We start from the raw sequence: 23,552 nt of genomic DNA on the forward strand, positions 1-23,552 counted from the left end.
CATAGGCTTGTTGAAAGCATAAGTCTCTGAATATGAAATTGTCTTATACAAAGAAAGTAGCCACAGAAGATAACATACTATTTAAGATTTATTTTTGTGCACTGAGTTGTGAAAGAAGGTGTGCTTGTATCAGATCTCAGATATGGAATATTTCTGGGAGAAAAGTCAGAAAGCTCAAGGAACCCCAATAATACTGACTATTTCCCCAAAATGCTATGTTTCAATACATGCAATGGGATATAAATTCCATAATTTAAGAAGGAAATTCCAAACAAAATTAGTGGAGATTTAAAAAAAATAGGCCTCTGATGATCCTAGTATCCAAATATAATATATAGCCATATAACTCTATACAGTTTTGTATTGTGATCATTTTTAGAGACTGAAGTTTGTGTCTAATAATATTTTGAGCCAGAAGCATTACTCAATTTATGAACAAAATATATATGACATGATATTAAAATGTTAATTTTTTGGCTCAACAGATACATATTAATATTTTTATTAAAATTCAAGGCTAGAAGCCAACATTGAGCTGTTCTGCTTCATTTAATCATGTTCAACACATGTTTCTTAAGAAATCTGTTCTTTTTCTTGACTGAAGATCAGAAGGGATGTGAACATTTGGAAATGCAGCTTAATATCTCTATGGCCAGGCTTGTATTTAGCAATTGTTCTTGTGAAATGGTTGGTAATAGAAATAATAGGAAGGATGTATTTGAAAGTTCCAAGAGCATAAAAAAATAAAATAGAACACCTACTGGATTGAGAAGGATTGTGAGGAAAAGTTCACCTCCTCTGATGCTTTTATCCAACTCTTGGGGTCCTCCAGGATATTCTTTGTAGAAGATAGTGTGAGTGAACAACCCACAGGTCTGTCGAGGGAGGACCTAGGGGAAGACAAAGTAGTATGTTTATTTTTTAAATTATCTTTATTTACTGGGTAGAGATAGCCAGAAATTGAGAGACAAGGGGATGATAGAGAGGGAGAGAGACAGAGACAACTGCAGCCCTGCTTCACCACTCTCAAAGCTCCCCACCTCTGCAGGTGGGGACCAGGGGCTTGAACCTGGGTCCTTGTGCATTGCATCCTATGGACTCAACCAGGTGCACCATCATCCTGCCCTGAAAGTCGTACGTTGAATTGACTTGAGTAAGAGCTTAATCATATTTCATGGCTTCAGTCTGTGAACAATTCCTTTTTTTTTTGCTTCCAGGGTTATCTCTGGGGCTCCGCGCCAGCACTACAAATCCACTGCTTTTGGTGGCTATTTTTTCCACTTTATTGGATAGGAGAGAAATTGAGAAAGGAGAAAGAGAGATAGAAAGAGAGAGAGGGGGTAGGGGGGAGGGGATGGGGAGGAGGAGAGGGAGTGGGAGAAAGATAGACAACTGCAGACCTGATTCACTGCTCATGAAGCGGCCGCATTGTAAGTGAAGAGCGGGGGCTGGAACCCAGATCATTGCGCTTAACCGGGTGCACCACTGCAGTTATTACTTTCCATTCGAGGTCTCTGGCTGCTAAATCCCAAATCCCTCTTTTTAAAAAAAACTTTTTTTGTTTATTGGATAGAGACAGGAAGAAATTGAGAGGGCAGGGGAGATGGAGAGGGAGAGAGACGGAGACACCTGCAGCCCTGCTTCACCACTCGTGAAGCTTTCTCCCTGTAGAACTTGTGTCCTTGTGCACTGTATGCACTGTACTGTGTGCACTTAACCGGGTGCACCACCGCCTGGTCCTCAAATCCAAAATCTTACAGTGACCAAACACTGAAGCTGATGAAATTTTGTAGTTATTTAAGGACTTGCTGAATAAATGCCATAGGAAATACAGATTAAAGCAATACCCATCAACTAAAAATCTCACCCATCAACTAAGTTTTATCAGATCACTATTAAAAACTAAAAGACTTTTTAGACTGATCCTAACGAAAAATACAGTTTCTCTAAGGTTGCATTTTCCCCACCATATTCAGTAGCATCTCTATTTTTTAAAAAAGGCTTTTTATTATCCTTATTTATTTATGTATTGCATAGAGACAGTCAGAAATTGAAGGGAGGGAGTCGGGCGGTAGCACAGCGGGTTAAGCACATGTGCGAATTGCAAGGACTGGCCTAAGGATCCCAGCTCGAGCCCCTGGCTTCCCACCTGCAGGGGAGTTGCTTCACAAGCAGTGAAGCAGGTCTGCAGGTGTCTATCTCTCTCTCACCTCTCTGTCTTCCCCTCCTCTCTCTAGTTCTCTCTGTCCTATCCAACAAGGATATCAACAACAACAATAATAACTACAACGATAAAACAAGGGCAACAAAAGGGAATAAATACAAAAATTAAAAATTAAAAAAATTAAAAAAAAAAGAAATTGAAGGGAAGGGGAAGATAGAGAGGGACAGAGAGACACCTACAATCCTGCTTCACCACTTGCAAAGCTTTCCTCCTGCAGGTGGGAACTAGGGGACTGAACCTGGCTCCTTGTGCATTGTAACATGTGCCCTCAACTAGGTATGCTACCAACTGGCCCTGCATCCCGACTTTCATGTGAAATACATCTTGATATTAAGAATTATGCTACTTAGACTCTGGGATTCAATACCATCAGGTTTTATTCCTTTCTTTTTCCCCCCTACATTCTGAATTTACATTTTAATCACAACACTAGTCAGTTAATCTAATGATTGCTTCTGGTGTATAATATATTTGAATTCTATAGTAAATCTGAATGCTCAACTGAAAGATCAGTTAAATAATTGTTTTATTTTATTTTATTTACTTTTATTGTTTATTTACTACTATTATTATTTTTTATCAGAGCACTGTTCAGCTTTGTCTTATGGTATGGTGAGGTTGAACCTGGGACTTTGGAGTCTCAGGCATGAGAGTCTCTTTGCATAATCACTATGCTATCTATTCCTCCCAACTTAAAAAAAAATTATTGAGTAGAGATAGCCAGATATCAAGAGGGAAGGGGGTGATAGAGAGACACCTACAGACCTGAAATTTCCTCTTGCAGGTGGGGACTGGGTGATTGAACCCAGGTCCTTGCATATTGTAACTTGTGCACTCAACCAGGTGTGCCACCACTTAGCCCCTACTTTTATTATTATCTGTATTTTACTATTACATACTTTCATCTTCACTGGGATTTCACCACTCTGGGCCAATATTTCATAGATAGATAGGTAGATAGATAGACAGATAGCAGACAGTCATCAGAGGATGAAAGTTTAGTGGGGGAACTGGGCTAGAACCTGGGTAAAGAGCATGACAAAGCAGGCACACTATTCAAATGAAACATTTTGCAGACTCGTGAATAACTGCTTATGTTGAATAATAAGCTTTTTATTATTTGGTGGAAAATGTATCCATCTGCACAAGACTTTTACTTTTTTAAATATTTATTTATTTTTGACCAGAGCACTGGCTGATGGTGGTGGAGGGGACTGAACCATGTTTATCTACTTAATTATTTATTTTCTTTCAGTTTTATTTGACAGAACAGAGAGATTAAGAGGGGGAGGGAAGTTAGGGAGAAAGAAATGGAAATATCTGTAGATCTGCTTTGACACTCTTGAAGCTTCTTCCTGAGGGTGGGGAGTGGGGGCTCAAACCCTGTCTTTTGTTCTTGGTAGTTTACACACTTAACTGGGTATGACATTATTATCACTATCATTATTATTTTTAAAAGATTTTTAAAAAATTTATTTATTTTCCCTTTTGCTGCCCTTGTTGTGGTTATTGATGTCTTTGTTGTTGGATAGGACAGAGAGAAATGGAGAGAGGAGGGGAAGACAGAGAGGGGGAGAGAGAGACAGACACCTGCAGACCTGCTTCACAGCCTGTGAAGCGAATCCCCTGCAGGTGGGGAGCTGGGGGCTCTAACCAGGATCCTCACGCCGGTCCTTGTGCTTTGCTCCACGTGTGCTTAACCCACTGTGCTACCGCCCGACTCCCTATTTTTAAAAGATTTTATTTACTAATGAGAAATATAAGGGGAAGATAGATAAAGAACCAGACATCATTCTGGTACATGTACTGTCAGGGACTGAATTCAGGACCTCATGCTTGACTGTCCATACTTTATTCACTGTGCCACTTCCCGGATCGCGATATTATTCATTTTACAATTAATTTATTTAAAAAGAAAATGCATATCCTTGTTTTTGCAGTATGTAAAGAAAAGAAAGATGAAATGAACAGCATCATAAGGTATTCTTCAGTGTCTGAAAACCAGAATAAACTGAGTGGATAACTTTAACATTCATTCAGATGGCAGTTGTTTGAATCTGTTAATCGTGTAGTGATATAGAGACATTTTCTTGATCTGTGAAACCCATACTTTCTCTGTAATTTTCAGTAAAACCACCCAAGCAAATAGACATGAAGAAACGCCCCTGAATTAGAGTTCCAATATAGAACAGGAATCCAGAAATTACTCTGGTGAGTCACTAGAAGCTCCGTTCCTTTATTTTGAGATTATCTTGAATTTGCCAAAGTGGCTCACATACTGATTCATGAAGCAAACTAACAGCCTAACAATGTGTAACTCCCCCAAGATATTAAGGGGTGTATGAAACTCATTTAGAAGAGGTTTGAAATGACATGTATTCATTCCACAGATACTAAGACCCTTCAGCTGCCTGGGAGTTAGTTCAGCAAGTAGAGTGCAGACCCTGTCTGCTGAGGCTCATGGTTTGAGTGACAGGTGCACATGTCTCCAGAGTGGTGCTGTCTTCCACCCCTTTTCATTCATATTATTTAAATAATAGAAATAAATCTTAATCAGCTTGGAACGTTCCTGCTGTGGCCACAGAATGTGAGCTCAGACCTACAGGGATGTAGAAGTCACATGAGCTCCTAAGCTGAATATAGGCCCCAGATCAAATCGATAGGGTCTACAGTCAACAATATTTATACACTTTTCCCATATTTGGGAGCTACTCTCTTCCCAGATCAAGCTTTCTAGCCCCTTTTCCAGCCATGACATCATCTCCCCAGACAACAACTTGAATCCATCTGCATATCAGACGTCAGGCTCAGGAAAAACTAGTATAGTCATGGGCCCTTTAGAATATAACTAAAATAGGCCTACTAGCTATCTTCAAAACAGCCACCCCCCCAATCATCATATGCAATATTCCAGCCTTTAGGTTTATGATTAATCAATAATTTGTATGACTTTATATGTTAATTCATTTTCAGCCATTAGGTTCCAGATGCTACCATGATGCCAACCAGACCTCCATGTGCAGGCGACCCCACCAATACGTCTTGGAGCCCCACCTCCCCAGACCCCTGCCCCACTAGAGACAGTGAGAGACAGGCTGGGAGTATGGATCGACCTGCCAACGCCCAAGTTCAGTGGGGAAACAATTACAGAAGCCAGACCTTCCACCTTCTGCATCCCATAATGACCCTGAGTCCATACTCCCAGAGAGTTAAAGAATAGGAGAGCTTTCAGGGGAGGGGATGGGATACAGAGTTCTGGTGGTGGGAATTCTGTAGGGTTGTACCAGTCTTATCCTATGGTCTTGTCAATGTTTCCCTTTATAAATAAAAATTTTAAAAAAAGGGAGTCGGGCAGTAGCGCAGCTGGTTAAGCGCACATGGCGACAAGCACGAGTACAGCCTAAGGATGGCTTCACAAGCAGTGAAGCAGGTCTGCAGGTGTCTTTCTTTCCCCCCCTCTGTCTTCCCCTCTTTTCTGCATTTCTCTCTGTCCTATCCAACAACAACGACATTAATAACAACAATAATAAAACAACAAGGGCAACAAAAGGGAATAAATAAATATTAAAAAAAATAAACCTTCAAAAAGATCTTTCAGCACACATACCAGGGGATGCTTACCATGATGCTATTGTGAATGAAGCCCTTTCGGTAACGCGCAGGTTTCAAATGTGGATACTCTTCAGTGCTGGTGACCTGAATACTCCACACTTTCTTCCAGGCTGCGTAAAGCTGCATGTGGACCGGGTAGACCCCAGAGTGATGTGGCGCCACCGCATAGCCCATGTGGATGGGTATCCCATGTTCCTGAAAGCAAGACACAGCAACATCATTTGGAGCATGGTCCATTGACTTCAGTTAAAAGTCGTATCCACCTTCTCTCATGATACAATGACTTCTCTACCACCTATGAGAAATGGTGGCTCACCTGGTTAAGAGCAGAGCACTAACCGCAAGGACCCGCACAAGGATCTGGTTCGACCACCCCCCCCCAACTGCCCACCTCCCCCTGCCCCACACCTGCGGGGGATGGGGGTGGGAGCTTCACAAGCGGTGAAACAGGTCTGCAAGTATCTATCTTTCTATTTCCACTTCCTCTCTCAATTTCTCTCTACTTTATCCAATAAAATGGGAAAAAAAAAACCCCAAAATGGCCACCAGGAGCAGTGGATTTTTCGTGTTAGCAGTGACAATCTTGTGGGAAAAAAAAAATGAGGGGGGCAGGTGGTGGCACACCTGGTTGAGTGCACATGTTACAATGCCCAAGGACCCAGGTTCTAGTTCTTGGTCCCCACCTGCAGGGGGAAAGCTTCACAAGTGGTGAAGCAGGGCTGCAGGTGTCTCTCTGTCTCTATATCCTCCTTCCTTTTGATTTCTGGCTGCCTTTATCTATTATTTATTTAATAAAGATAATATAAAAGAAAGAAAAATCTCTCTCTTTCTTTCTGGCTTTCAGCTGTTCGTAACCTTGCAGAGCTCTGATGGTAGGATAGACATAATACATAATTTGGGCATGTGGTATGTGGGTGAGATTAATTTTGAATAAAGTTTAGGGTGATGATAGATGTTAATATAGCCCTTTTTAGTTTGGATAGAACAATGGTTCAAATATGAGAGGTCAGCAAGAACAATGAGTATGTGCATGCTTGTGCCTACATGTGTGTGCAAATTTGAGGGGTTCAAGTTCACAAAAAGGTAAGTATTAATTGTAAAGTGACTTACTTCCACTGTTGAGGGATTTTGGATAATTACACTTAGATGGTGAATGCAATAAAACTCTCTCAGCAGGGGAAGATGGGTCTGGCAATGGGTGCAGCCTGGAACTTTCCTAGCTATGATTACAGAATGTGAGCTAAGACCTACAAGGATGCAGAGGTTACACGGACTCCTGAACCCAGATCAAATCGATGGGGTTAACAGTGAATGGTATTTATATGTTTTCCCCATATTTGGGAGCTAATCTCTTCTCTGATCCAATTTTCTAGTCTTGTTTCCAACCCTGACACCATCTTCCCAGGTAATACCGTCAGCCCACCTGCATGTTAGCTGTCAGGCTCAGGAAAAAATTAGTGAAGTCATGGGCCCCTTAGAGTATACCTAAAATTGTCCTACTAACTTTTTCCAAAATGGAGATCCTCAAATCTCATCTGCTAAATTTTTGCCTTTAGGTTTCTTAGTATTAAACAATTTGTTCTTCTTTAATGCTTTCTCAGACAAGTTTCAGATGCTACCATGATGCCAAGCTTACTCCACCAGGCAGATGACCTCACCAACGTACCCTGGAACTCCATCTCTCTGGAGCCCTGCCCCACTAGGGATAGATAGAAACAGGCTGGGGTTATGGATTGACCTGCCAACGCCCATGTTCAGCAGAGAAACAATTACAGAAGCCAGACCTTTCACCTTCTGCACCTCATAATGATTGTCCTAGAGAGATAAAGAATAGGAAAGCTTCCAGTGGAGGGGATGGGATATGGAACTCTGGTGGTGGGAAATGTGTAGAATTATACCTCTTTTATCCTTTAGTTTTATCCATATTTCCTATTTTATAATTAAATTCAATTAAAAATGGGAAAAAAAAACCACCTCTGAGCAGGAAGGGTCATGATCTTTTCTGTGTTTTAGGAACAAAGGTCTAGGGATGACAGGCTGTGCTGAATCAGAAGATGCAAGAGAATGGATCAAGGTCATGTGTTAGGCTAGCTATTGCAATTATTCAGACTTAAGGAAACATTAGGAGTGCCTAAACTAGAAGAATGACAGTTGAATTAAAATCCCCAGTGTGTCCCAGAACCTCCCCTCCCCAGAATCCTACCCCACTAGGGAATGATAGAAACAGGCTGAAGGTATGGAGCCACCTGCCAATGTCCATGTCCATTAGAGAAGCAAATACAGAAGCCAGACCTCCCACCTTCTGCACCTCATTAAGAAATTTGATCCAGACTCCCAGGAGGATAAAGAATAGGGAAGCTTCCAATGGAGGTGATGAAACATAAAACTCTTAGTGGTGGGAACTATATGGAATTGTTGTACTCCTGTTATCTTAAAATCTTATTAATCATTATTAAATTATTAACAAAAATTATTTAAAAATCATATGGAAGAACGCCACACACAATCCAGTGATGTTCTGTAATGTGAGCACTTAAGCAGATGTGCCACTGCCTGGTCCTCCAGTGATGTTTTGTATCCAGAGGGCAAAGTGGAGAGTAAGACTCTCTTCTTGGTCACAAATTATTGCAGCTCCACTAACGTCTTATGAAATATACCCTTTTCTTTGAGATGGTTGTCAAGCATAAACAGTTAACTGTTAGGGACCAATGAAATCCACTGAAAGCAAGAATGTGAACAATATTGTCAGAGAATGATACTCCTTTGTGAGGTCCATGATATTAGACCTGAGGTTCCTTTCTATTCTCCCTCTAAGTGCTTATCTGCTTTCTAAAGACTCCTTGCAGGATTGGATCTCATTAATTCAGGTTATAAATGAGGATGTACAGTCGTATATGAAAGCTGATTGAATCAATAAGCAGAACACAAAGGTGTTGACTTGACAACGGCCATTTGTCTCTTCTATTACATGGCTTACAGCACAGGAAAATAATTCAGTCTGGCGTAATAAACAAGTTGCGAATGGATTACACAGCTGCAGTGTTGAAGTCAAATACCACACTCAAGCCTGAAACGTGGGTCCTAAGTATTTTGCAAACCTTCATCAGTCCTTCTTTTAGGGAACGGCCCTGCTTCTAGGGCCCAATTCATCTCTCTCTCATGAAGACTGTGTATTCTAACATCTCTTATGATCAATGAGTCTGGAGAAAAGACTGAATTATGTAATCAATGCTATAAAATGAGCTGGAGTTTCTTGCTAGGTACTAAGGAAAATTCACTACTTGGTGTGCACAGAATAAAAGCACTTATTATTTTTTTTTGTTTGAAATTTAATATAAGACAAAGTTAGAAAATCCCAAGACCAGGACTACATGGAAGCCATAGAAGGAAGAAGGCAACCCCTGTTAACTCTGACACTCCACTAGAGTACAAGGCCTAGGAAAAGCCTGGATTTTTCTCTGATTAGATCCTTGTTTTCCACTGAATTGTCACAAAGCTTTCTGAAGAGAAGTACTACATGTAGCCAAGAGGTGATCTCAGTATAAAATGGTCTCAGTATAAAATGCAGAGCTTCTTCTGCTTCTCCTCCTCCTTCTCCTCCTCCTCACCCTTCCTCTTCTTTGAGGGGTGCTCTGGGGCACAAAACAGGGTACTGCTCTCAGCTGCCATTTTTTCCCTTTTCATTTTTCTCTTCTTCTTTTCATTTGATATGACAGAAAGAAATTGAAAGAGGAGGGGGAGATAGAGGAGAGAGAAAGACACCTGCAGACCTGTGTCACCACTTGTGAAGCTTCCCACCTGAAGGTGGGAAGTTGTTGGTCTATTTACATAATCATTGTTTTGTCTGAGACCTGCCCTGTCTGCAGGGCACTGGTTTAATCCCCACTGGTTCTGCCCCCTCTCCTAGTCACATCCTGTTTTCCACCCTACCACTTCCTTCTTGGAAACTATAAATGCAGATTCTTTTCTCAATAAACACTGCACTGCTTCTCAGCTTAGCCATGAGTCCCTGGTCATCTGTCTCTCACCCGCAAAGCTAGCTTGGCATCTGGCACCTGAACAGGGACCGGCAGGAAGTGGGGGCTTGAACCTGGGTCCTTGTGCTTAGTACTAAGTACACTTAACTGGGTGTGCCACTGGGTATGCCACTGCCTGTCCTGCCACCACCCTCCCCCCCGCCCCCAGAGGAACTTCCTAAAGAAAAAAAAAGTCTAGGGTTAAGAATGCTCAGTCTTCTAGTTGGTAACTGGAATTTGTATAACTACTGCTTAAAGAATTATTCCTGATCTATAAAATATTCCAAATTTGGGGCCAAGTATCCTAGATGGGTAGGTGTCTATCCTAGAAACAAACAGGTAAAAAACAAAAAAAAAAAATTGTGAAGGGAATTGAAATACCAAACAACCATAGCTCTTCAAGTAGGAAAAAAAAAAGACATTTCACTTTTGACAGGTAGTAAAATGAATTGCAGAACTTTCATGAAAAAAAAAAACAGAAGGTAAAAAGCAATTGATTTGGTGAGTAGGAAGGAAGGGACAGTAAAAGGATTTTATTATATTTATTGATTTCTAGGGGTTCAATGTTATGCTGCTCAGAAGGTCATCTTATCACACTGACAACTAAAACTCAATCAAGGTAGTAAATCACACTGGATAATTATGAGTTTATACTTTTTCAATCTAGATGATAACATAAAATGAAAAGTAATTCCCAAGGAGTTCTTTTTTTCTTTTTTTCCTTCCTTTTACCAAGGGTGTTTCTGAACTAGAAATCTTCCCTCTTTACCAGAGTATAAGATCTGCCTTAGTGAGACTTGGACAGGTACTAAATGAACTAAACATGGCACCTACAAAAACAAAACAAAACAAAAAATAACCCCACAAAAATCACAAAATTTGAAAGGAAGATTACTGTGAACACAGGGACTACTTGACAGTAAAAGTAGACATAAATGACAGGATAAATGAATTTAAACAAGCCTTCTTCTTATTTATTAAAACACTGTCTTTTTTTTTTTTTTTTACAACATATAGGAATTCTATGATAAAATATACTATGTCAGAACAAATATGGATAGGAGGCTGTTTAATTTGAGTTTCTTTTCCCAAAGTTATATTTAATTTTCATTTGGGTAGTACTAAGAACATCTGGTAATTTTCATCATATTTACAAATAAAACCATTTTTCAAAATTTAGAATAAAACCAAAACTCTTACTCTCATGATCTATTTTTTTCTTTGTTCATTCCTACTGATCATACTATCTAACACTTACTTAATAGCTAATATTTATAAAGTGTTTTACATTTATGTCTAGTATGACTCTACTAGTTACCCTTTTGGGGGAAAAAACAGTAATCTTATTGTCAAGTGTGCAAATTGAGGCTCAGAGGAGGCAATAATTGGTTAATTTTCTCAGATTTCAGTATTAGAAGTATGTATGTATTCTAAATGTATTTATGCATTTTTGCTCTTGCTTTTCTACTACATTGCTTTAATACTCTCCCTGCACCTCAGTTTATGACTAGAAGACTAGAAGCACTGTAAAGATAACAGTGAATTGATCTGAATATAGATCTCTGAACTAGAACTCCTACCCCCTCTATTTTTAGTAGGAAAGGTTGTATATCAACTTTGCTTCGCTCATACAAGGGTAAGGGAAGTTCCTTGTTCCTTGGGTAGTACTAAGAACATCTGGTAGTTTTCATATTTACAGATGAGACCATTTTTCAAAATTTAGAATAAAACCAAAACTATTACTCTCATAATCTATTTTTTTCTTTGTTCATTCCTACTGATCATACTATCTACTTAACACTTACTTAATAGCTAATATTTATAAAGTGTTTTACATTTATGTCTAGTATGTAATCAAAGCACCAATCTAAGTAAGGACTATTATTATTATTATTAGTGATTAAATAATGATCGACAAGATTATAGTATAAGAGGGGTACAAGTCCATATAATTCCCACCATCAGAATTCATATCCCCTCCCCTCCTGTCACTATTTTTTATCCCTCTGGGAGTATGGACCAAAGATCTTTATGAGGTGCAGAAGGTGGGAGAGCTGACTTCTGTGATTATTTCTCTGCTGGATGTGGGCACTGACAGGTCAATCCACACTCCTAGCTTGTGTCTCTATTTCCCTAGTGGGGTAGGGCTCTGGAGATGTGGGGTTCCAGGACACATTGGTGAGGTCATCTGCCCAGGAGAGCCAGGTTGGCATCATAGTTGCATCTGCAACTTGGTGGTTAGAACAAATTGTTTAATAATCAGGAACCTAAAGGTAAAAGGATAGTAGACAAAATTTGGGGTCTCCATGTTGGGAAGGGCTAGGAAGTCTGTCAGTTGTGACTTGGAAGAAAGATAGAGGAGATATGGAGCAGAGAGGGAACACAATTCTTTATTTGCACAGACACCTCAGAGTTGGGTGAGAGCTCAGCAGTTCTGGCCATGTGGAGTTAGCCAAAATGGCTGCCTCCTGCTATGTGCCACACCCTTCCATTCACCGATGTGAAAAACAGGCAAGAAAGAGAGGGGCGGAAGAAGAAGGGATTTATAGGGCAAAAACTGGGAGTGACAAGCCGGGACAGGATTGGTTGGGAAGGGCACTTAGAGAATATGGTATTAACTCTCGCGGGAACTGGCACTAGCCTGAGGGAACATCTGCACAGCAGAAGTCTATTTTAGGTATATTTCAAGAGACCTATGATTTTTAATTTTTGACTGAGCCCAACAGCTTATATGCAGGTAGGCTAGGAGTATTTTCTCGGAAGATGGTGTCAGAGTTGAGGGTAGGACTAGAAAGCTGGATAAAGGTAGAGAGAAGGGTAAGAGTAAGGACTACTTCTAACCTGATTCTAAAAGCTAGGCAAGCTCACTGAAGACTGCCTTCTGTTCTCAGCTAGCCAAGGTTCTCATTACCCAATCCCTGATAATTCCTAGTTCTTGTCCTATATGAACCCTTTTCTAAATCCAAGCCAAGGCAAATCCTGCTCATAGCCAAACTAGGTTGCCATTGCCAGAAACAGAAGTTCCTGTCCTATTGCAATCAAATCCCAAAACCCAATTGAAGAACATAAGTCTTTATATACTAAAATGTCTGTGTTAGTCCAGTTAGCATTTTCCAAACTCCTCTGGAGGTATCATCTCTGATACAAACAAGGCTCAGCTAGTTAGAAGTGCTCAGGTTTCAGAAGTCACTAGGTCTGCATGTAGATGCTAAAACCTGGCAGCTCCTGACCAACTCCTTGGTACGGCACACGATTATCATCTTGATTATAGGAGGCTTTCCCAATGCAATTATTAGTGACTATTTTCAGGACAGCAGCAAAAGCTTACTGCTTCTTCCACAACCCCAGTGGTAACTTCAGAAGTGGTGGATTCCTTAGGGAACTTAGTCTGCCTGGCTCTCCCAGGTGAGTTCAGCTGGGAATTTGCTCTATCAGCCCTTCTAAAGTTTTTGGAAACACTTAACTTGCTGAATAAAAACTTCCCTTGTTTAAAAATAACTGAACTTGGTTTCCGTTTCTAGTGTGGACAACCGACTGATGTACCTGCTCTGAGTTCCTGGTAAGTAGGAAGTGTTGAGGCCAGGAGGTGGCCCACCTAGTTCAGCACACATCGTACTGTACTCAAGGACCAGAGTTTGAGCCACCCTGTCCCCTCCTGCAGGGGGGAAGTATCATGAGTGGTGAAGCCAGGCTGCAGGTCTTGGTTGATCTTTCTCTCACTTCCCCTTTTCTTACCCTTCCTCCTCAATTCCACTCTGCCCTATCCAGTAAAATAAAGATACAAAGAATTTTTAAAAAGCATTTACAGGGCTAGGGAGAGATGTCTTTGGTTTCAGTTCTAGGAAAAAGGAGGAGTTTATTAGATAACTGACCATTATTTTTTAAAAATTAACTTACAGATGGCTAACTGTTGGTACAGTTGGGTACTGTAATGTCATGTGTATGATATTTTATAACTGGACTAGTGAGTTGCTAGCCAGAAGACTAGCATATTTAAATAATAAATATACGCGGTTGGGAGGTAGCGCGGTGGGTTAAGTGCACGTGGCGCAAAGCGCAAGGACCGGCATAAGGATCCCGGTTTGCACCCCCTGCTCCCCACCTGCAGGGGAGGCGCTTCACAAGCAGTGAAGCAGGTCTACAGGTGTCTATCTTTCTCTTCCCCTCTCTGTCTTCCCCTCCTTTCTCCATTTCTCTCTGTCTTGTCAACAACAACAATAATAACTACCAAAATAAAAGAACAAGGGCAACAAAAGGGAAAATAAATAAATAAATAAAAAGTAATAATAAATATAAAGCATGCATAAAATAGTTAAATTCAAATACATTGCAATCATTCTTATTGAGTACTTGAGCTATGTCAATCAATATGAAAATAGTAGATTGAAAGTTCAATTTTTTTCCATTCAGTGAATTTGAAGCCATTCACTCTGATTCTAAGCTTAGTTTTTATCTAAGAGGGTTTAAAATATTCTTACTTTTAACTTTGTGTTTTCTTTTTTATTTCCTTATTTATTGGAGAAGGATTTATTTATTAAATAGATCGAAGTCATAATTTTTCCACTGAGTGAATTTCACTGAGTATGAGCAATACTCTGGAGTTGAATTTTGTGTTAGACAGTTTTTTTAAAAAGATTGGTAAACCAGCAGGAGCCAGAGGATATAAAGGAACAAAATGGTAGTTGGGAAGACTGGGTTCACAGAAGTATTGATATTTCACAGTAACAGAGAACAAACTTGCAGAATGAAGGAGAGAGTGAGCTCTTGATACAAAGAGCTAGACAAAGGGCATCTTCCTTATTATTATGACCTTTTGTTTGTATTTCATATGTGGCATATAAAGATGATCATGATGCATATCAGATTACATTATATCCCTACTGCTTATCTGTGGACCTGCTAAAATTGCTGGTGCTGGTTAAATATGTTTAAATGAAATAATGAAATGTTACTAAACAAATCTATCATAAATCTTAATAGCTCAAAACATAGGAAAAATGAATCAAATCATCATGGCCTAAATGAATGTACTGTAAGTAAAGAGATAATGCACTAAACAGTATATCCTGTTGATTCTAAAGTATCGATTTGTCCTCCTAAGCACACAACTCTAGGGAGTAACACTTGCTAAACAAACTAGATCTCATTATCTATTTTTACCTTTTAATAGAGATTTAGAATTATATTGTCAACTTTGAGAGTGATCTTAGGATTATTGATCTTCTCCTGTGTTTGGGAACCGAAGTTGTCTTCTGTTTTCATAAGTGATAAAAGCAGTGACTGTGACCCTGGAAATTGGCTGGGTCAGTCTTGACACTTTTTGGACTGAAGCCTAGTAAATGGTGACAAGTCTCTGGAGAACTCTGTGCTACAAATGGATTTTTCCTCTCAAAAAGAAACAGCACAGCAGTGGCACTGCTTCTCCAGTGCTGAACTTTCTGATCTTAAGTAGAGCTATTTTGGGCAATTGAGACACATTCTTTTAATATTCTCAACCCTGCTGAAGGTCTGCTTTGCTGCTTAAAGGTTTACTTCACTGCTTGGAGAACAAAAAAAAACCAAAACCAAACAAAACAAATAATAATAATAAAAGAAACAATCCCAAAAAACCAAAACTGAGTACATGTTCATCTTCTTTGAGTAAACTTTGGTTGATCAGGCACTTACATTGCCAAATCTGTGTGGGAAGAATTCTTATTTTATTGACAAATATTCAACATGTATGGTTTATCAGTTTCCTCTATTCAACACATATTTATTATGCACTATGGTGCACCAGGAACCATTTTAATATAAAGATATAGCTGTGAACTACAGTTGCAGAAATCCCTACAGCTGGGGAGTCTGTATCTTGGAGAAGAGTTAGACCAACATCACACAACAAATAGATAAATTGTTAAGTATATCAGAAGATGCTAAGAGATCTGGAGAAAAATAAAGCAAAAGAAGGGACAGGAATGAAGGGGTAAAGAGTGAAATATTAAATACATTATTCATTGAGGGCTTTGCATAGAAGGTAATATTTTTGAGTCATAGTAAGAGTCCATGGGAGCTTATACATACAGATCACTTCCAAGAGTCGATATCAAGCAGAAGGAACATTACATAAAATATTCCGAATTGAAAGTACCTCATGTGCTTTCAGGAAGAATGCAGATTCAACTGGTGTTGTGTGTGTAGATTTAGTTATGGGAGAAATGATGAAAAGAGTCAGAATCACTACGGCAAATAGTCATACAGGCTATTAAGTGAACCACTCCAGGGAAATGATGTTCTCATTGGTTAGTTTACAAAGAATGTACACTGCAGTGTTAATGAAATAGATCATCTAGATATGAGGTAATGCTTGTTTAGATCATGGTTAGGACAATGTAGCTTGTGAGAAGTGATCTTAATTAGGTTATTTTGTGAAGGTGGAGTCTTGGAATTTGACAGTAGAGTCAATATGTAACTTGAGCCAAGTACACAACCAGAAGGACAAAGTTTTCATGTAGTGAGGCTGAAAAATGTTTATTTATTTATTTTTCTTACCTTTTTATTGGAGGGATTATGATTTGTAGTAAAATTATTGACACATGAAAACAGGGTTGAGACTCAGCTTCATGGTCCTGAGAAGACTAAGAAGATGGGGCTCCACCAGATAGAAAAATGTTCTACACATAGAAAGAAATTACCCCAAAGAAAAAGTAGCAACTAAGCAACTGGGGGAAAGATATTCTACACACCACACATCTGACCAGGAACTAGTATTGAAAATGTATAGGGAAATCAGACAGTTCCTTAATGAAAATGGCAAAAAAAAAAAATCTGATTATACAATGGGGTAAAAGATCTGAACTGATAATTTTCTCTAGAAGATATCCAGATGGCTTACAGACATATGGAAAAATATTCCCCATCACTTACCATTAAAGCACTGCAAATTGAGATTACAATGAGATATCAGCTTACATCAATGAAAATTGTTTACATCAGTAAGGCAGGAAATGACAATAGAGAGAAAAAAAACAACTTTGTTACACTGTTGGGAATGCTAACTAGTGCTGCCCATCTGGAAAACAGTTTGGAGACTACTTAGATAAACATGGAAATACCCTTTGGTCCTGTAATATCACTCCTACGCATGTACTAAAAGGACATGAAACAGAAATTCAAAAGTATGTATGTATTCATATGTTTAAAGTTGCACTTTTTACAATAGTTAAAGTATGCAAACAATCAAAATGCCCAACCATAGTGTAGTGGATAAAGAAGTTGTGAGATATACATAAAATGGAACAGTACCCCGCAATATAAAAGATGAGATGTAGGAAAATTGTGAAGATGTGGTAGAACCTGGCAGGGTTTGACCTGAGGGACGCGTCCATCCTATCAGTCTCTCTCTCTCTATGGAGAGGTTGAGCAAGGGGGACATGGGATCCTCAAAAGGTTGCCCCATCTGTCAGACTCCCTACCTCACAAAACACCCACATTTTTCTGCTTCCAGGAGCCCCAAATTCCTTAAAACATTAAGCCTGCTCCACTCTGCATTCCTTGATACTATGGCCCGTCCTTTTATTATCTACATATCAATCTTTTGCTTTGTCTAACAAGTGACTTAAAGCCTCCAGCCTATTCCCCCACCCATTCTGCTCATTTAATATATTCTTTTTCTACCCTCAGGCCCAGAGGGTATTACTAATCCTACCAGTTAAACCCCTAGCAACAGCTGCTAAGGAAGTCCATAGCATTTCCAGCCCCTTTTCACCTTTATCCACCCCTTTCCTAACCATGTATGGTATTGTCAAGTCACTTCTGTTTCCGACTTGGGTCTCCCCTTTTCCAGCTGGAGAGGCAGGCAGGTGGAGGGGAAGGCTGACTCCAGCCATTGTGGTTTGCACCATGTGGCTTAACCAGGTGTGTTACCAGCCGAATCTGGGTGCTCGAATGAATAAAGTTTATATTGCCTTGCTGCCACGAGCTTGGTTCCTGGGTCATCTGTTTCCCTCACGTCGCTAGCCCAACAAATATAGAGGAAAAAAAAATTGTTACGCTGTTGGGAATGCTAACTAGTGCTGCCCTTGTGCAAAACAGTTTGGAGACTACTTAGACAAACATGGAAATACCCTTTGGTCCTGTAATATCACTCCTACTCATGTACTCAAAGGACATGAAACAGAAATTCAAAAGCACTATGTACCCATATGTTTACAGTTGCACTTTTTATAATAGTTAAAGTATGAAAAAAATCAAAATGCCCAACCATAGTGTACTGGATAAAGAAGTTGTGAGATATACATATAATGGAACAGTACCCTGCAATATAAAAGATGAGACTGTATCATTTGAAGCAAAATGGATGCAATCAGAGCTAATTTTTCTAAGTGACAAAAGTAAAAAGATGAAAAAAACTACTGGATGTTTTCATATGTGGTATATAGAGGATGAAAGAAAATGAACTTGCAGAAAAGAAGAAAAAAAAAAGGATAACCTGACTATCTCTCGTTCAATAGGAAAATTAAGATGGCTACTGGGTGTAGGGTGGTAGGTAGCACAGAACTTTGGCAAAGAGGCAAGGTAACTTATATGCATCATGGCTGAGTATAAAACTGCTCCTGAGATCTGATACTACTGTAAAAAGGAGTCAATAATTTGTTTTGCTTTATATCTTAACTCCTTTTCAGCCACCAGGTTTCAGATGCTACCATGATACTAACCAGACTTCTCTGGGCAGAGGACCCTACCAGGGTGTCCTGGACCTCTACCTCTCCAAAGCCCTGACCACTAGGGAAAGAGAGAGACAGACTGGAGTACGGATCGACCTGCCGACACCCATGTTCAGCGGGGAAGCAACTACAGAAGCCAGACCTTCCACCTTCTGCGTCCCATAATGATCCTGGGTCCGTACTCCTAGAGGGATAAAAAATAGGGAAGCTGTCAAGGGAGAGGGTGGGAAATGTGTGGAGTTGTACCCCTATTATCCTATGGTCATGTCAATATTTCCATTTTATAAATAAAAATTAAAAATGTGTTCAATCACTAAAAATTTAAAATAACATACACAGCTTCTAGTGAGAACAAAGTTGAGATTAAACATTCAGTTGATATGTTAGGGAGGAAGTTGAGTAAGCAAGTGTAACATTCTATAGGAGTAAAGATGGGGGTATCATTTTGTTGAGTCATTAACAGTAAATTTTACTTAAAGTTATGTTTCACTGAAATCAACATAACTCGTGTGTAAAGTGAGAAAAGACTAGGCCCAAGAATACATCTTTGTATACATTTTGGGGGCATGCTAAAATAAGAAATTAGAAAAAATATATTTAGAAAGATTAATGTAACCGAGATGGGGGAGTAATAAAGAATCTTTAATGAAATGTAAGCAAAGTGAAGAGAAGGTTTGAAACAAACAACCAAACAAGAGCAATCTGCATTGCATGTCTCAAATTCTGCTACTGGGTGGCTGCATACCCAACTGAATGCAACATGCTCTTATGTGCAAAGCATGTTATAAGTATATCTTAAGAAATAGTGGAATTGCATTTTAGTACCTTTCCCTGCTTTGCTGCTTCTGTTGCATAGGAAGATACATATTTGGGACCCAGGAAATAGATGAGTTGGATAGTGTACCACTTTTCCATGTGCATCATCCAAGTTCAAGCCTGGTCCCCACCACACTGAAGGAAGCAGCAATGCTGCAATTTCTCTCCCTCTCCCTCTCTCTCTTTTAATTTTATTTATTTTCCCTTTTATTGCCCTTGTTGTTTTTGTTGTTGTTGTAATTATTGTCGTCATTGTTAGATAGGACAGAGAGAAATGGAGAGGGGAGGGGAAGACAGAGAGGGGGAGAGAAAGATAGAAACCTGCAGACCTGCTTCACCGCCTGTGAAGCGATTACCCTGCAGGTGGGGAGCTGGGGGCTCGAACCAGGATCTTTACGCAGGTTCTTGCACTTCGCGCCACATGTGCTTAACCCACTGCGCTACTGCCCAACTCCCCTCTCTAAAATTTTTTTTATTATCTTTATTTATTTATTGGATAGAGACAGACAGAAATCAAGAGGTAGGGAGAGAGACAGACAGACACCTGCAGCACTGCTTTACCACTCATGAAGCTTCCTCCTCTGCAGGTGGGGGCCAGAGGCTTGAAGCTGGGTTCTCTAGCACTGAAATGTGTGCACTTAACCAGGTGCGCCACCACCTGGTACCCCATTGTTGGGCATTTAACCAGCTCTCCCCCCCCCATGCTGCATTGCTGATTATGTGGTCTATTTACATAATTGTTTTGCCAGAGGGTACTGGTTAATCCCATTGGTTAGAACCTTCGCAACAGCTGCTATGGAAGCTTTCTACCTTCATGCTCATTTCTCCACCCCCTCTCCTAGCCATTTCCTTTTCTCATTTGTCACTTCCAGTTTCTAAGATTATAAAAAGCGTTGCTCTGATCAAGAAAGGCATTGCATTGCGTTCCCTCTGCCACGAGTTCCTGGTCTCTCTCCTGTGTCGCTGAGTAAACAGCAGCCCAGGTTGGCTCCAGTGGAGATCTCTCCAACCCAGAAAGCATATGCCTGGGAAGAAACACCTGCAATGCTAGCCCAGCAGCCATCTCTTTCTCTCTCTCTCTAAAAAAAAAAATAGATGGTAGCATGAATAGAACTGTCCATTTTCCACAAAGCAAAAACACTGTTTTGTCCATTTGTAATGTCATCTCAAGTAAATAATATACATTATTAATTTTAACACAAGTAAATAATATAGCACATGTATTTTGTAATTTCCTTATTATTAGTATCTTGAGTATCTATATGTAGTATACATAAATACTTTTTTTTTTTTTGCCTCCAGAGTTATTGCTGGACCTCGGTGCCTGCACTAAGAATCTACAGCTCCTGGAATCCATTTTTTTTTCTTTCCTTCTTTCCATTACTGTTGTTGTAGCTGCTGGATAGGACAGAGAGAACTTGAGAGAGAAGGGAAAGGCAGAGAGGGGTAGAGAAAGACAGCAGCAGAACTGCTTCACCTCTTCTGAAGAGATCCCCTTGCAGGTGAGGAGCCAGGGACTGGAACCGGGATCCTTATGCTGGTCCTTGCGCTGTGCCATGTGTGCTTAACTCGCTACACTACTGCCCAGCCCTCCATCAAATACATCTTTAAAATTTTCTGCCTCATTGACTATAGTCATGAAACTCAACAGTGCTTGAGGTAGGGTACATTTGGCTTTTTTTAAAAGCTAGCAAGATTGTCTTTTCCCATCCTATTTTTGAGCACATTTTCAAATCTTTTATATATAGCTAGTGAGTTGGGATCACTATGTTAACCACATACCTTTACCAAAATAGATTTGCATCAACTGTTAATTTTACTGGGCCATGGTGTATATTTCTAATATTATTTTTAGTCAAGCTGAGATTTCTCTTAGGAGTTACTTTTCATTTTCTGGCCTAATGTTAGCCTAGTGTACTTGTAGGGAAATGTTTCAGACAGTAGTTTAGTGACAAACAGCTACCCTATGTGTCACCTCCCACCACATCAAAGATAAGATGCCACTGCATTTTGTTTTATGTAGCATTGTAAGCCTTCTCTAAGAATTAAAATAATTCATATCAGCCATCACTTAACTGTGGAACATTTTAGTACTATGTAAACAGGTTGAATTTCATTAGGCAAAAGGTAAGTTTTTGTTAATAAATACTACCTATATATTCAAAAAAATAAAGTAAATCATGATCATTTAAGTAACTGATTATAAAGATGATAAATCTTAAAGGTGATTTATGAAGTTGTTCCAAACTATAATATTCTCATTTTGTTATCATGTTAAAGAGGTACTATATTTAATAGCCAAAGCGTCAGCACCATTATCTTCTCTAAACAACTTCACTGCAAGGTTGACATTCATCTCATTTTTCCAGTTTTATTAACCAGCTTTAACTTTCTCCACTGTTAACACATTTGGAAATGATTTCTCAGGTCCTCATATGCTCAGGTTACTACAGAAATGACTAGAGGGAGATGCAGTGTCAACTATAGAGGGTAATCGTGGTGTGATGAAAATGTTCAGCTGTGATGGATAAAGTATAAAAGAAACTACCAAACTGAAATCATTTTTCAAATTGAAAAAGGCAAGAGAGGAAAAAAAAAAAAGAGAGAGAAGTATGTAGTGTCTTTTGGTAGATGGATAAGAGATGCTCAAGACAACATGAGTTAAATTACAAAATAAAATCCTGAAAACTTTAACTCTTGACTAACGAAGAGCCACTTAAAAATTAAAAACAAGTTTAGTCATTGAAGCAATGAAATTAAAAATCTGTCAGTTCTGCCCCACACTCTGAAGGGCAGGGTCAGCCTACTCTGCCACTCCAGGAAGACTGGTCCTGAAATGAGTGCAGCCTAGAATGTTCCAGGCTGTGACCATGGACTGCGAGCTCAGACTGACAGGGACTCAGAGGTTACACAGGTTTCTTTGCTAAATATGAATATATAGGGGCCCCAGGTCAGATTGATGGGGTTAACAGTTAATTAAATTTATATATTTTCCTCATGCTTGGGAACTAATTTCTGCCCTAATCCAGCACTCTAGGCCTATTCTCAATTCCAACTCTATCTTCCTAGACAATAATTTTATTCCACCTGCATGTTAGCTATCAGGCTCAGGCAAAAATTACTCAAGTCATGGAGCACACCTAAAATAGACTTCCTAGCTTTTCCCCACACAAAGACCCCTTATTTTATCTGCTCTATTCCTACCTTTGTGTTCCTGTTCATTGAACAATTTGTCCTGATTTATGTCTTACTGCTTTACAGCCACCAAGTTGCAGATACTATCTTACTCTATCCTGACTTCCCTGGGCAGATGACCTCACCAGTGTGTCCTAAAGTCTCATCTCTCTAAACGCCTACCCCCCCCCCCCCAGGGAAAGATAGAAACAAGCTGGGAGTATGGATCAGCCTGCCAATACCCATGTCCAGCAGGGAATCAATTACAGAAGCCAGACCTTCCATCTTCTGCACCCCCCCAAAATTTTTGGCCCATATTCCCAGAGGCATAAAGAAAAGGGAAGCTTCCAATGGACACAGAACTCTGGTGGTGGGAACTGTATGGAATTGTACCCCTGTTATCTTACAATCTTGTTTATCAGAATTTAATCACTAATAAAAAATAAATCTGTCAGTGAAAGCTCATTATTCTGTTGTTGACCATTCCAAGAATCGTCCTGATAGAACGAAGCCTATACAAAAATCCTAATCAGCCTTTCTTGAAGCACCAGAGATTGATTGATTTACTTATTTGCTGCTATTTTGGTTATTGACTCCACAATGAATCCACCACTCCCAGTGACCATTTCTTCTTTCTTTTTTTTTTTCCCTTTATTTTATTTTATAGGACGGAGAGAAATTGAGAGGGGAGGGAGAGTTGGAAGGGAGAGAGAAAGAGAAACATCTGAAGACCTGTTTCATTGTTCATATAGCTTCGCCCCCCTGTAGGTAGGGACTGGGGCTTGAACACAGGTCCTTGGGCAGGGTCACCTCTATGCTCTACTAGAGGTGCCACTTCCTAGATCCTGAAGTGTCAGAGCTTTATAATTAGGAATTATAGATTCCTAGGGAAGGTCTACATATTTTAAACACTCTGGCAACTGCAATACAGAAAACCTTGAAATTGCCTAAGAAAAAAGATGTGAGGAAAAACAAAACAAAATTTCAAAAGAACGGTACTCATTT

At 39.7% G+C, this 23,552-nt stretch overlaps 1 protein-coding gene across 2 annotated transcripts in view; it reads right to left on the reverse strand.

The window, feature by feature from the left end:
• LOC103120541 (bifunctional heparan sulfate N-deacetylase/N-sulfotransferase 4) overlaps window positions 1-23,552 on the reverse strand; it is a 329,220-nt gene that overhangs the window by 149,403 nt on the left and 156,265 nt on the right. For both annotated transcript variants that reach the window (XM_060176966.1, XM_060176961.1), the window contains exons 4-5: window positions 5,846-6,031; window positions 762-890 (exon numbers count right to left, since the gene is read on the reverse strand). In XM_060176966.1, the coding sequence (XP_060032949.1) occupies window positions 762-890; window positions 5,846-6,031 (315 nt within the window). The remainder of the gene's footprint in view (window positions 1-761; window positions 891-5,845; window positions 6,032-23,552) is intronic.

This window comes from Erinaceus europaeus, chromosome 2, assembly GCF_950295315.1.
Source record: "Erinaceus europaeus chromosome 2, mEriEur2.1, whole genome shotgun sequence".
NCBI classification, from domain to species: domain Eukaryota; kingdom Metazoa; phylum Chordata; class Mammalia; order Eulipotyphla; family Erinaceidae; genus Erinaceus; species Erinaceus europaeus.